Below are 15001 nucleotides of genomic sequence, written 5' to 3' on the forward strand. Positions count from 1 at the left end.
CACTTCCAAACATCACTACTGGGAAAACCATAGCATGAACTATGATGATGTCTCTGCTTTTTAAGATGCTGTCTAGGTTTGTCATTGCTTTCTCCCAAGACGCAGGCGTATTTTAATTTCGTGACTGCTGTCAGCATCTGCAGTGATCATGGAGCCCAAGAAAGTAAAATCTCTCACTGCCTCCATTTCTTCCCCTTCTATTTGCCAGGAGGTGATGGGACCAGTGGCCATGATCTTTGTTTTTTTGATGTTGAGCTTCAGACCATATTTTGCGCTCTCCTCTTTCAACCTCATTAAAAGGTCATTATGGACCTAATAGATATCTAAAGCCATTTGCACATAACAAAATATGCATTTTAACACTGTTGCTGTATGTAGGTTTTATTTTATTTGTTTTTTATCTTATATTTTGCAAATGTACATCCAGTTCCCCCCCTTTAAACTTTTTTGGGGCCCCCAACACAGTGGGGCCCTAATTCAGGCATCCCCAAACTCGGCCCTCCAGATGTTTTGGGACTACAACTCCCATCATCCCTAGCTAGCAGGACCAGTGGTCAGGGATAATGGGAACTGTAGTCCCAAAACATCCGGAGGGCCGAGTTTTGGGGTACCTGCCCTAAGCCATAGCTTGTTTAGCTTCTACCTAAATCCAGTACTGACTGCGAGATCAGGATGCTGGCCTTGGCTGGGCTATTGGCCCGATCCAGCCGCGTTCCCAAAGCTGGAAAGCGGGGAAACAATGAAAACTCAGCTGCGCCTCCTGCCACGCCCCCTTAACCACCTCCACTCGAAAGGGCGGGGCTAACAGAAGGCCCCGCCCACCTCACCAAATCCCACCCTGTTTCCCAAGGATCCTTTTGTGCTTTCCAAACTGCGGCCATGGCCGATCTGGGAGGCCTTCGGGGCGCGCTCTCTTGCCCCGTGTGCCTGGACCTTTTCCGGGACCCGGTGATGGTGTCCGGCTGCGGCCACCACCTGTGCCGGGCCTGCGTGAGCCGCTGCTGGGGGCAGCTGGAGAGGAGCCTGCGCTGCCCGCTCTGCCGGCAGCTGCTCCCGCTGCACCGCCTCCTGCAGCCCAGCCCGCTTTTGGGCAGCCTGGCGGAGCGCCTCCGGAGCCCCCGCCGCGGCCCCCCGCTGCCGCCCCTGGAGGGAGAGAGACCCCCCGTTTCCGTGGACGGAGGATCGTCGTCCAGCATTGCGCCTGGTTCGGCCTCGATCGTGGGAACGGCGGCGGGGGTGTTTGGGGGAATGTCTGTGAGCAGGAAAGATACTCCGGGATGGGGTGGGTGGAAGCTGCGTGGCGGGGTTGAAGAAACCTCGGGGGTCCTGCGGGGGGGGGGGTTGTGGGGGTTGATATCTGCCTCTTGCTTCCAGCCTTTGGATCATAGCTGTCAACTTTTCCCTTTTTTTGCGAGGAAGCCTATTCGGAATAAGGGAATTTCCCTTTAAAAAGGGGAAAAGTTGACAGCTATGCTTTGGAGGTGTCTGTGTTGAAGCTGGGAGGCGGCTGCAGTCGCCAGGATCTCAAAAGTTTCCAGAACAGAAAGAAACAGAAAAAGCACGCATCTAGATGTCTATAAGAGTATTTGTTTCTTGGAGGGGGGGGGGGATATCAGGGTCACTTGGCAATGAAGCATTCTGAGCCATAAAACAAAAGAACAATGGCTTTGCTCTGCCTCCCGCGGTCAGAGGCAGTATACTGGGAATTTCAAGCGGGGAGAGCGGCTGCTGTTCTCCCCAGGTCTGTTTGCTGGCTTCCAAGAGGCTTGGCCCCTGTGAATGCAGACTCCTGGATCAGATAAGCCAGGCATAGGCAAACTCAGCCGTCCAGATGTTTTGGGACTACAACTCCCATCATCCCTATCTAACAGGACCAGTGGTCAGGGATGATGGGAATTGTAGTCCCAAAACTTCTGGAGGGCCGAGTTTGCTTATGCCTGAGATAAGCTCTTGGCCTCATCCTGCCAGGCTTTTCAAAATTCTGTTTTGGCTCTGATTTTTGCTGAGAAACTGGGCAGCATTTTAAGCCAGCAGCAATATTGTCATAATGTGTTGTTGTTTTTAAAATAAAAATAAAAATTCAAAGACATTATTGGGTTACGGGAACAAATAACCTTGCCTTGCTGGTATCCATCACTGTTATCAAAGTCTATACAGTGGTGCCCGCAAGACGAATGCCTTGCAAGACGAAAAACTCGCTAGAAGAAAGGGTTTTCCGGTTTTTGAGTCGTTCCGCAAGATGAATTTCCCTATGGGCTTGCTTCGCAAGACGAAACGTCTTGCGAGTTCTTGCGAGTTTGTTTCCTTTTTCTTAAAGCCACTAAGCCGTTAATAGCCGCTAAGCCGTTAATAGGCGCTAAGCCGCTAATAGCCGTGCTTCGCAAGACGAAAAAACCGCAAGACGAAGAGACTCGCGGAACGGATTAATTTCGTCTTGCGAGGCACCACTGTACATAAGCAAATGCCTGGAGGAGGTTTGGGTGAATGATGCTTTTACCTGCCATGGGGAACTCCTTCTTTACAACATCCTGGGCTTCCCCTGCCTATTGCTTATTAAGATGCCTCTGAGCTGTAAGCTGCAGCCTGATCCAAACACGCCTTGGCTATTGCTAACCTTACATGTATGGTCAGATGTAAATTGTTTTGCTTTCAATAGGGATTCCTTTCAGATAAGTGTGCCTAGCAAGGGAGCTGATCTGTGGCTCTCCAGGTGTTATTGGACTCCAATTTCCATCATCGCCGACCCTTGGCTATGCTAGCTGGGGCTGATGGGAGTTGGAGTCCGACAATGTCTGGAGGACTACTGGTTCTTCATCTCCGGTTTATAGTGTTGCAGCCAGAATGGTGGTCCCCCCAGTGAGCAGTGGCAAACAGGTCCAAGGATCACCACAAACTGCTGGGATTTATTTAAAAATCATGCCCTGCTTTTCATGTGCCTGTCAAAGCAGCTTACAAAAAATTAAACAAAACATTCAATATGCAAAATTTAAAATATCAGTGAATTAGAATAGAATTCATGGTGCAAAGCCCTCCTGAAATAAAACTGTTTTGACTTGACACCTGAAACTTTGCAGGGAAGGTGCCTGGCTTCTACTGGGAGGGAGTTCCATAGAATTGGGCCTACTACATTGAAGGAAGGGACGCAGGTGGCGCTGTGGTTTAAACCACTGTGCAGCTTGGACTTGCCAATCGGAAGGTCGGCGGTTCGAATCCCCATAACGGGGTGAGCTCCCATTGCTCGGTCCCTGCTCCTGCCAACCTAGCAGTTCGAAAGCACGCAATTCAAGTAGATAAATAGGTACCGCTCCGGCGGGAAGGTAAATGGCGTTTCCGTGCGCTGCTCTGGTTCACCAGAAGCGGCTTAGTCATGCTGGCCACATGACCTGGAAAAACTGTCTGCGGACAAGCGGCTCCCTCGGCCTGTAAAGCGAGATGAGCGCGCAACCCCAGAGTCGGCCACAATTTCTCATTGACATGGGGACCACTCATCAGGCTCCCGCAGATGATCTATGAAACGTCTTATAGCCAGGGTTGCTACGTGACCAGAGAAATAAAACCTCCTAGCTAACAGCACCCTGAACATTTGAAATCAGCAGAGATTTGCTAAAGACGCGAGAGCACGGCGTGGTGTTGAGAGTTGGCAGCACTTTGTGCAGCTGTTCACAAAAATAACCACATCTGTCTTTCAGGGGAAGCTGGTGGTGGACCAGTCTGGTCTGAAGCTGGAGAGAGAAGCCAGCACCACTGAAGAGAAGCAGAGAGAGGAGCTGCTGGTAGGTATTTTAAATGAGATTTGCAAGTAGGATAGCCAGAGGCAAAAACTTCACTTGCACGACAAATTTCCTCTTCTGTACAGCAATTAACGGTGCGGAAGCCACAAGCACTTTTGCATTTGGCCACCCTTGGTGAATTCTATACAGTCACACCTTGGGTTACAGATGCTTCAGGTTGTGTTTTTTTGGGTTACAGTCCGCCAAAACCCGGAAGTACCGGAACGGGTTACTTCTGGGTTTCGGCAGTCGCACATGTGCAGAAGCACTAAATTGCACTTTGTGCATGCACAGAAGCACCGAATCGCAACCCGCGCATGCGCAGACGTGCCGCTGCGGATTGTGAACATACATCCCGCATGGATCATGTTCGCATCCCAAGCGTCCACTGAACACATACACCACTGTTCTTTCAAGGAACTCAGGGAAGTGTGCAATTCCCCACCATCTCTTGCCGCCCTCACAACAACCCTGTGAGGTAGGTTAGGCTGAGAGATGGAGACTGGCTCAAGGTCTCCCAATGAACTCCGTGGCTCTGAGAGGGCGTTTGGACCTGTCTTTGTCCTGATGCTCTAACTCAGAGACAGGGAGCCTGGGGCTCTGGGTGTTCATCGTCAGGAGCTGGAGCTGGGAGTGGGTCAGCAATAAATGAACAGTAGTGAGGACACGGGTGGCGCTGTGGGTTAAACCACAGAGCCTAGGACTTGCCGATCAGAAGGTCAGCAGTTTGAATCCCCGCGACGGGGTGAGCTCCCGTTGCTCGGTCCCTGCTCCTGCCAACCTAGCAGTTCGAAAGCACATCAAAGTGCAAGTAGATAAATAGGTACCGCTCCAGCGGGAAGGTAAACGGCATTTCCATGCGCTGCTCTGGTTCACCAGAAGCAGCTTGGTCATGCTGGCCACATGACCTGGAAGCTGTACGCCGGCTCACTCGGCCAATAAAGCAAGATGAGCACCGCAACCCCAGAGTCGGCCACGACTGGACGACCTAATGGTCAGGGGTCCCTTTACCTTTAGTGTCAGTGGAGTCAACCCTTTATTCAAAGAAACCAAAACAGCACAGGCCTAGCAGCAACTCTTCCCAGTAGACCTTTCCTGAATGAGTTGCAAGGTTCTGATTCTGAACTGCTGTCTGCCACAGCCTCTTCCTGCTCACTGAATCCTGTTGTCCCTTCGGCTGCTGACACCACCACCTCCCGGTTTGCTCCCTCTTCGCTGCCATTGTCACCACTCCCCTGGCTCTTAGTCTTCTCGCCCTGGGGGTTCCCCGGCGGGTGCCTCCCACCACTCTTCTGTATCCAGCCAGTCCATCACAGCTCCCCACACCATCTCTGACCATTAGCCATGCTGGCTGCATCCAATAGATCTTTCCTGTACCACCTGAACAGCTCCCGGTTCCCCATCTCTCTGCTGGCTGTTGCAGGTAGAAATTTAGCCTGGGGAGTTTCCCCGCAGGTTAACTGTGTGTTAGGAGGAGCCTTGCCTGCTGAATTCTTGCTTGCCAGGCAGCTGTTGAAAGGCCTGAGAGGAACTCTCCTTTGCCACACGCTCAATTTGTTTTGCTCGATCCTGTCCCTGCAGAAGCAGGCGGAAGTGGAAGGACAGCAGCTTACCCAGCAATGGAAGGAGCTGCGTGGGTTTTTGGAGGAGCAGGAGAGGCATTTGAGGAACCATTGGGAAGAACTCAAGAGAGACATCGCCCAGGGAGCCCCCAGAACGCTCAGTGAGGATCCTCTGCAGCAGCAGGAACCGTACAGGGAGCGCGGCCAAGTGTCGCCTGTAAGTTCTGCAACAGGGCTGGGGAACCCGGGGCTAAAGCGCCAACCAGGTGCTTTTTCCTGGTTGAAACATGCTGGTGATTTAAATAATAATACTGTAATTGTATTTGTGTTTTATAACATCTGAATGCGGCGTGAGTGTCTCATTCAATTCGGAAGCTGGTTCCTACTTTTCATAGAGCTGTTGTACTTTTAAAGATGGCCCAGTGATTGCCATTTTTCGCAACGGTCCATATTTGTGGCTTTGAAGTAATAATAATCATAGTAATAGTGGTAATAATAATAATAATTTATTTTTATACCCCAGACACTTTGGGCAACAGAATATTCTTCCCAACAGAATATTATTATTATTATTATTATTAAACATCAAACATTAAAAACTTTTATACCCCAGACACTTTGGGCCACAGAATATTCTTCACAACAGAATATTATTATTATTATTATTATTAATAATAATAATAATAAAGTGATAAAACATCAAACATTAAAAACTTCCCTAAACAGGGCTGCCTTCAGATGTCTTCTAAAAGTCAGATAGTTCTTTATTTCCTTGACCATCTGATGGCAGGGCGTTCCACAGGGTGGGTGCCACTACCGAGAAGGCCCTCTGCCTGGTTCCCTGTAACTTTTCTTCTCGCAGTGAGGGAACCGCCAGAAGGCCCTCGGCATTGGACCTCAGCTTCCGGGCAGAACGATGGGGTTGGAGATGCTCCTTCAGGTATACTGGGCCGAGGCCATTTAGGGCTTTAAAGGTCAGCACCAACACTTTGAATTGGGCTCGGAAACGTACTGGGAGCCAATGTAGTTCTTTCAGGACTGGTGTTATATGGCTTCGGCAGCCACTCCCAGTCACCAGTTTAGCTGCCGCATTCTGGTAGGTATGCTTCCCTGACTCAAGTGCTCATAAACCTCTTTTTATCTTTCCTTTTAGGGCGTTGGAAGAACAAGGAGCAGGTAAATATTGGCCCCTTCCCTCTGCATCTCTGCTGGGTTTGTAACAAGCAGAGAAATGGATGTTGGGTTTTGGGATCATCTCTCGTCTTCCTCACCCTTCAGCATGGAAGATGGCACATTGAAGACAGACCTTGCTGTAGAAGAGCTAAAACAGAGACTCAGCAACTTCTCCAGGAAACGGGCTATCCTGCAGGAGGCGCTGCTGCGATTCAAAGGTAAACAGGAGTCTTGCTGCGGCACTGCCTCATGGGACTTGTGTTATTTGTGTGGTACCTGCAGCCATGTGGGTGGGGTTGATTTTTGTGGCTTTTTGAGCCACATGGTGCTCTTTAGATGTTGTTGGACTACAACTCTCCTCATCTCTGATATTCCAAATGTTTTTTAAAAAACGAAAAACCCAGTTTGCTGGGCAGCCTGAGGGTTATTTTCTGAGAACCTCTGCTGGGAGCATCTGCGTTATGAGCTGATATGGTTTGCCCACCATGCTGAGCCACAAATTTAACCACAACTTGTCCCACAGACTATCAGACAAACCATCGCTTGTTTCTCCAATGTTAGGTTTGTCTCCAGCTGCTTTCGCCTCGTTCCTTTGCGCTTTGGTGAGCGTCAGCAGCTGGTGTGGTGAATCAAACCATGGTTAAGGGATGGTGCTGGGTTTACACATAACGCCAAGCTTTACAAACTTACAAACTTTGTCTTTACTAACAGCAAACCTTTGTTTCAGACTGGTTTGTTGACAGTAAGCAAACCATAGTTAGGGCTGGGTTCATACATATCGCTAAGCCATGGTTCATGTAACCATGGTTTAATAAAATATGGTGAACCAGGCAGACCGATTTCTGAACAAACACACATGAGATTGTGCTGCTGAATTCAGATCCAAGCCCTTGGTTCCATTCTTAGAATAGAATAGAATAGAATAGAATTATAGAGTTGGAATAGACCACAAGGGCCATCGAGTCCAACCCGCTGCCAAGCAGGAAACACCATCAGAGCACTCCTGACATATGGTTGTCAAGCCTCTGCTTAAAGACCTCCAAAGAAGGAGACTCCACCACACTCCTTGGCAGCAAATTCCACTGTCGAACAGCTCTTACTGTCAGGAAGTTCTTCCTAATGTTTAGGTGGAATCTTCTTTCTTGTAGTTTGGATCCATTGCTCCGTGTCCGCTTCTCTGGAGCAGCAGAAAACAACCTTTCTCCCTCCTCTATGACATCCTTTTATATATTTGAACATGGCTATCATATCACCCCTTAACCTCCTCTTCTCCAGGCTAAACATGCCCAGCTCCCTTAGCCGTTCCTCATAAGGCATCGTTTCCAGGCCTTTGACCATTTTGGTTGCCCTCCTCTGGACACGTTCCAGTTTGTCAGTGTCCTTCTTGAACTGTGGTGCCCAGAACTGGACACAGTACTCCAGGTGAGGTCTGACCAGAGCAGAATACAGTGGCACTATTACTTCCCTTGATCTAGATGCTATACTCCTATTGATGCAGCAGTGGCTTTTTTAGCTGCCACGTCACACTGTTGGCTCATGTCAAGTTTGTGGTCAACCAAGACTCCTAGATCCTTTTCACATGTACTGCTCTCAAGCCAGGTGTCCCCCATCTTGTATTTGTGCCTCTCATTTTTTTTGCCCAAGTGCAATACTTTACATTTCTCCCTGTTAAAGTTCATCTTGTTTGTTTTGGCCCAGTTCTCTAATCTGTCAAGGTCGTTTTGAAGTGTGATCCTGTCCTCTGGGGTGTTAGCCACCCCTCCCAGATTGGTGTCATCTGCAAATTTGATCAGGATGCCCTTGAGTCCGTCATCCAAGTCGTTGATAAAGATGTTGAATAAGACCGGGCCCAAGACAGAACCCTGTGGCACCCCACTAGTCACTCTTCTCCAGGATGAAGAGGAACCATTGATGAGCACCCTTTGGGTTCGGTCAGTCAGCCAGTTACAAATCCACTGAGTGGTAGCATAGTCAAGACCGCATTTTACCAGCTTCTTTACAAGAATATCATGGGGCACCTTGTCAAATGCCTTGACTCCTCTTTCAGAAAGATCCAATCTCAGTTGCCTAGATCAGCTGGCCATAAGGATTGTTTTGTCTCGTAAATTATAGCAATCATTTATAACCCCCTCTATTGTGAGAGCTTAATTCTCCTCCCTCCTTGACTATGCATGTCTCCCCCCCTCCCCCCCAGAAGTAAGTCCTTACTGAGCTCAATGGGGCTTTCTCCCAAGGAAGCGAGTTTCGATTACAACCTTTTTTTTTTCTTCCTCCAGAGAATCTCTGCATGGAAGTAGATGGAGACATAGGTATGTGACAATGGCTGTATCTGGGGCATTAGATGACATGAAAGGACACTGCTGGATGAAGAGGTTGATCTTGCTGTACAGTGGTACCTCGGGTTACATACGCTTCAGGTTACATATGCTTCAGGTTACAGACTCCACTAACCCAGAAATATTACCTCAGGTTAAGAACTTTGCTTCAGGATGAGAACAGAAATCGTGCTCCGGCGGCATGGCGGCGGCAGCAGGAGGCCCCATTAGCTAAAGTGGTGCTTCAGGTTAAGAACAGTTTCAGGTTAAAAACAGACCTCCAGAACGAATTAAATACTTAACCCGAGGTACCACTGTACATAATATATTTTCCCATTGGATCTGTGTTGCTCCTTTACGCCTTTGAAATGGTAACTGCTGGATCCCTGACTTTTGCTCGTCTTAAATTCCGCATGCTCTGAAGGGACAAAATACAGTGGTACCTTGGGTTACATACGCTTCAGGTTACAGACTCCGCTAACCCAGAAATATTACCTCAGGTTAAGAACTTTGCTTCAGGATAAGAACAGAAATCGTGCTCCGGCGGCGCGACGGCAGCAGGAGACCCCATTAGCTAAAGTGGTGCTTCAGGTTAAGAACAGTTTCAGGTTAAGAACGGACCTCTGGAACGAATTAAGTACTTAACCTGAGGTACCACTGTATTCTGCTTTCTCTCCTCTTTTTTACCCCATCCCCACTTTGAAAGCAGGCGGGGGAGGGGCAGGGAGGTTGAGCTGGCATTTGACCTTGAAATGTAAAAAATGGTGTCCCAGATATGTTTACCAAATTTCATTCCTACCCACAGATGTTCAGGGGAGCTAATGAATTGCAAGCAAACAGAATTCCCAGTGGAATATTCCAAGCAAAGGCTTGTCTTCACTTGACTAGCCATGTTGCTTCCTCTTCCTAGGCCTCTGTGCTGAATAAAACGCCCGTCCCATGTCTCTAGAGTTAGAGCCCAAGAATGATTAAGATTTATTTCAATTCCTATGGACCAGATTCTCACCCTTTGCCCTTCTTGCTCAAGCAGGCTACAGAACAACACCCTCACTTCAGTCCGTGCCGATTCATCCTCCCCAGGAAAACAGAAGCAAAACATCTGCAGCGGACGTGATCCAGGTATCCGGTTTTCAGAGAGCAGCAAGCGTTAGGAACCTGGGAAGTCGGATCCCTTGGTCCATCTAGATTAGTCTTGTCAACACTGGCTGGCAGCAACTCCCCATCCCTGCATGAAGATGAACCTAGGATTGAACTAGGACCTTTAGCATACAAACCAGATGCTCTTCCACTGAGCTAAGACACTTCCCTATTTAATGTAACCGTTCTCTCTGTTTCCAAAGTTCAGAGGCGAGTGTGGATCCTTATACAGTGGTGCCTTGGTTCTCAAACGCCTTGGTACTCAACCAACTTGGAACCCAAACACAGCAAACCCGGAAGAAAGTGTTCCGGTTTGCGAACTTTTTTCAGAAGCCGAACGTGCTCCGTTTTGAGTGTTATGCTTCCGTTTTGAGTGCCACACTTCCGTTTTGAGTGTTACGCTGAGGTTTGTCTGTTTTTGCTATTTATTATGCATTTTTGTTCTTGTGGCTCTTATTTTTTTGTGACTGTGTGGAACCCAGTTCAGCTACTGATTGATTGATTGTGTGACTGCAGTACATTGTTTATTGCTTTCATTTTATGGATCAGTGGCCTTCTTAGATAGCAAAATTCATGTTAAATTGCTGTTTTTAAAAGTCTGGAACGGATTAATCCATTTTGCATTACTTTCTATGGGAAAGCGTGCCTTGGTTTTGGAACGCTTTGGTTTTGGAACGGACTTCTGGAACGGATTAAGTTTGAGAACCAAGGTACCACTGTATAGGAAAAAAACAGCATCATCCACACAAGTGGGGATGTATCTGCAGGTTAAGGGGAACCCCAAGGTTGGCAGAAGTACAACAAAAGATCTGTAAAAGGAGAGAGCTTCACAAAACCGTTGAGAAGGAAGTGTTCTTGGTGAACACAGAATGCATCATCATCATCACCATTATTATTATTATTATTATTATTATTATTATTATTATTATTTTATTATTATTATGCCACCCATCTGGCTGATTTGCCCCAGCCATTCCGGGCAGCTCCCAACAAATCAATACACAGTAAGACATCAAACATTTAAAAAATCCCTATAAAGGGCTGCCTTCAGGTGTCTTCTAAAAGTCGGATAGTTGTTTATTTCCTTGACATCAGATCGGAGGGTGTTCCACAGGGCGGGCGCCACTACCGAGAAGGCCCTGGCTGCTGGAGGGGAAATTGAAAACTGAAATGGAGTATCACTGGAACTTATGGACATCCAATGATTGTTGGAGGGTTCAGGATAAATTAAAGAAAGTACTTCTTCATGTATTGCGTACTGTAACTGTGGAACTCACTGCTCCAGGAGGCAGTGATGGCCCCCACTTAGATGGCTTTGCTCTGCCTCTTTGGTAGGAGGCAGCGATGCTGGAAACCACAGGAAGGAAGAGGGCTCTTGTGTTCGAATCCTGCTTGCTGGTTTGCCACAGGCATGTGGGCAGCCGCTGTAGGAATAGGATTCTGGACTAAATAATAATACCTTTATTGTCATTGTACAACCTGTGTACAATGAAATTAAACGAGTCCCCTGCCCACTCAATCTCTTATCAAACAACACACCACCCCGCAAGTCAATTTTGCTATGTTATTTTTTTCGTTCAACAGCCTAACAGCCCACGGATAGAAGCTATTTTTTAGCCTGTTGGTACAGCTGATCACTGTATTTTTCGCCCCATAGGGCGCACCGGCCCATAGGGCACACCTAGTTTTCAGGGGGGAAATCAAGGAAAAAGATATGACACCCCCCCCCCCCGCAGCTCTGGGAGCAGCGGACAGGCTGCACGCAGCCTGTGCGCTACTCCAAGACCTTCTCCCTGCTTTTGTGGGAGGTGGCGGAATTCCCCCACCTCCCGCAAAAGCCCACAGGAGTAGCATGCGACTCCTGCGGGCTTTTCGACCAGGAGGGAGAAGGGACTGAAACGGCCAGTCAGTCCCTTCTCCTTCCTCGGGGAAAAGCCCCCAAGAGCGGCGTGCTCTTTGAGGGGGCTGCGCAGCTCCTGCGGGCTTTTCAGTGGAGCTGGTGGGGCTGGCGGTGGGGGGAAGAGCTGCTTTCCCCCACCGCCAGCCTCAAAACCAGGTCGGGGAGTAGCGCGAAGGCCAGCCTCAAAGAGCAGACTCTCCTGGCTTCAGCAAAAGCAACGCGAAGCCTCCGGAGCGCAGGATTGGGAAGCTTCGCGTTGCTATCGCTGAAGCCAAGGAGCCTACATTCGCCCCATAGGAGGTGCATCAAAAAGTGCGTCCTATAGGGCGAAAAATACGGTATACTTCTATATCTCCTGCCCGAGGGTAGAAGATTAGAGAGGTGCTGGCCGGGGTCTGAGTCATCCCTGAGAATTTTTCTCGCTCTCCTAAGGCAACGATCCCTTGCAATGTAGCGGACTCAAGGGACAGCCCATGATATTATGTGCTGTATTCACCACCCTCTGTAGAGACTTTCTGTCCGTGGCTGTCAGGCCAGCATATCACACTGTGATACAATATGAAAGGACACTTTCTATTGTGGACCGGTAGAAGGAGTTCATCAGTTGTTGTATCTACGGGACCGCCTCTCCTGGTCTGCCTCACTGAGGACCTTAAGGTCCATGAATAACCATAGTTTAGAGGTCCCGGGCCCTAAGGAAGTCAGACTATCCTCCACCAGGGCCAGGGCCTTTTCAGTGATGGCTCCGACCTGGTGGAATGCTCTGTCCCATGAGACTAGGGCCCTTCAGGATTTAACCTCCTTCCATTGGGCCTGTAAGACAGAGCTATTCCGCCTGGCCTTTAATGCGAATTCAGCCTGATCTTTTATTTCCCTTCTCTTCCTTCCCTCTCCCCTTTTACGAAGACCACCCACTCTGAGACCCCGCAGCTAATTCTCTCCTGGTCTCCTTACTGGCCCAAGTAGGGCCAATTCAGCCAGCTAGCCCTGGGAATTATCTAATTGATTTTTTATTTTTATTGTTGTTCATGTTTTTATACTGTATTTTATGCTGCTTTTATAATTAAGTGTTTTAAAGTGTTTTAGATTTGTTGTTAGCTGCCCTGAGCCTGGTTTTTGAACCGGGAAGGGCGGGGTATAAATAAAAAAAATATTATTGTTGTTGTTTAATGTTCTTTCGCAAGACCCTGAGGAAGTGGAGTCTCTGTTGGGCCTTTCTGACCACCTGAGTTATGTTGATTTTCCAAGTGAGGTCCTCACTGAGGTAAACTCCCAGGAATTTAAAGGAGCTATGAGACTGATTGAGCAGAGTTCTTATGTTCTTAAAGCAGGGTCAGTGGGGGACAGTGCCAAGGGCCAGATAAAAGAGATTTGGGGGCCACAGTTGCGTGCCACCCCTGGGCCAGTCTGAAGTTTCCCATCCCTGTTCTTGGTGTTTCAGGAGCTGACAGCCTGCAAGAGAACTGCAGTACATTCAGAGGAGTTGCCGGTGGACTCGCCCCTCACAACTGCTGCCATCGCCAGGGCCATCAAGGAAGAGGAAGAGGAAGCTGGCGTCCCTGCAGGTAGGAGCTCCAGACCCCACTTGTTTCACTGAGGTGGAGTTTGGGGACTCCAACTCCCATCAGCCCCCAGCATCAGGGCCAGTGACCCGGGATGATGGGAGTTTGCGTCCAGCAACAATTAGGGGACGCATTGTTGGGTACAATGTGATGGTTATCCAAGCTCATTTTTCTCCTTCTTCATCCCCTGGCTCCTTGTGCGCTTTTCATTCCAGCAGGCGTTACGCTGCCGGGCGGAATCAAGGAAGAGAACCCGCAGCAGAACGGCCACGAGTCGGCGGAACTCCCCGCCCCAAGACTGCCGCGCTCAGAATGCAGCGCTCCCCAGAGTCGTGAGCGGGTGGGTGCAGGCCAAGCCGCCTTTGCGACGGGAAGGCGGCAAGGAACTAATCCGGCGACGGGCGCGGGTCAGCCTGCGTGGCCCAAGGGAGGCCTTGCGAAGGCAGCCGCCCAGAAGCGGAAAGAGAAGTGCTTCCCGTGCCCCGAATGCGGAAAGACCTTCCGGCAGTTTGGGGTCCTGATCACCCACCACCGGCTGCACACGGGCGAGAAGCCCTACAGCTGCACGTACTGCGCCAAGCGCTTCAGCGATTACTCCAACCTGATCGCGCACCAGAGGACCCACACCGGGGAGAAGCCCTACCGGTGCGCCGACTGCGGGAAAAGCTTCACCCGCAGCACCACCCTCACCATTCACCAGAGGGGCCACACGCGGGAGAAGCCCTATCCCTGCCCCCAGTGCGGAAAGCGCTTCAGCCGGTCCTCAAACCTCACCATCCACCAGCGGACTCATGCAGGGGCGATGGGGAAGAACTCACGGACTTGAGATAAGGGGTGGGACGGGACGAATGCTGACCATTGGCTTGATCCAGTAGAGCTTGGGGGATTTTGAAAAAATCAATAAAATGGGTCAAATGTTGAAAACAGTGCTGGTCTTCTGTGCCAGGAGATATCAGACACCCATTCATGATCCATTGCTTGTCCTTATTTATTTATTTTTTAAAATAATATTTATTAAAGTTTCCAACAAAATTACAATAATACAAGAAAAAGAAAAAAAAAGAAAAAAGAAAGTACAAAAAACAGAAAAAATAGAATAACAATTAAAAACAAATCTGTCTTTCCATATCTTGTCTTTCATTCACTTGTTTCCCTGACCTCCTCACACCTCCCTTTTTTGCATTCCAGTTCAGTTAGTTAATTCAGCAAATCCTTTCCCTCTTTGTTCTTATCTTAATCCTTTATCTTAGTATATTATTACTTCAAGTTCACATCTATTAACAATCCATTTTTACATAGACCTTAATAGCATTGCTGCTAAAACCACTTAACTTCATTCCAACATCATTCTAACATGCATTAATTTTGCAGTATTTCTGTAGATAGTCTTTAAATTTCTTCCAATCTTCTTCCACCGACTCTTTCTCCCTGGTCTCGGATTCTGCCAGTCATCTCCGCCAGTTCCATATAGTCCATCACCTTCATCTGCCATTCTTCCAGGGTGGGTAGATCTTGTGTCTTCCAATACTTTGCAATAAGTATTCTCGCTGCTGTTGTAGCATACATTGCTTGTCCTTATTAA

The 15001-nt window shown here is 48.7% G+C and overlaps 2 protein-coding genes across 5 annotated transcripts in view; both read left to right on the forward strand.

Moving 5' to 3' along the window:
- LOC114592123 (kyphoscoliosis peptidase-like) overlaps window positions 1–15001 on the forward strand; it is a 201021-nt gene that overhangs the window by 106592 nt on the left and 79428 nt on the right. The gene's annotated exons all lie outside the window — the stretch shown is intronic.
- LOC114592096 (uncharacterized) lies at window positions 837–14343 on the forward strand. 4 transcript variants are annotated; one of them, XM_028719971.2, is made up of 9 exons: window positions 838–1254; window positions 3690–3773; window positions 5352–5549; window positions 6486–6508; window positions 6611–6723; window positions 8782–8814; window positions 9848–9939; window positions 13299–13422; window positions 13638–14343. In XM_028719971.2, exons 1-9 carry the CDS (start codon window positions 880–882, stop codon window positions 14243–14245), a joined length of 1650 nt encoding a protein of 549 aa, XP_028575804.2. In that variant the 5' UTR covers window positions 838–879; the 3' UTR covers window positions 14246–14343. The 4 variants fall into 4 exon arrangements, with proteins under 4 accessions (XP_028575805.2, XP_028575804.2, XP_028575801.2 ...); XM_028719968.2 differs by having other exon boundaries at window positions 839–1254; window positions 13635–14343; XM_028719970.2 differs by having other exon boundaries at window positions 840–1254; window positions 9851–9939; window positions 13635–14343.

The sequence above is a fragment of the Podarcis muralis genome, chromosome 2 (assembly GCF_964188315.1).
Source record: "Podarcis muralis chromosome 2, rPodMur119.hap1.1, whole genome shotgun sequence".
Lineage (NCBI taxonomy): Eukaryota > Metazoa > Chordata > Lepidosauria > Squamata > Lacertidae > Podarcis > Podarcis muralis.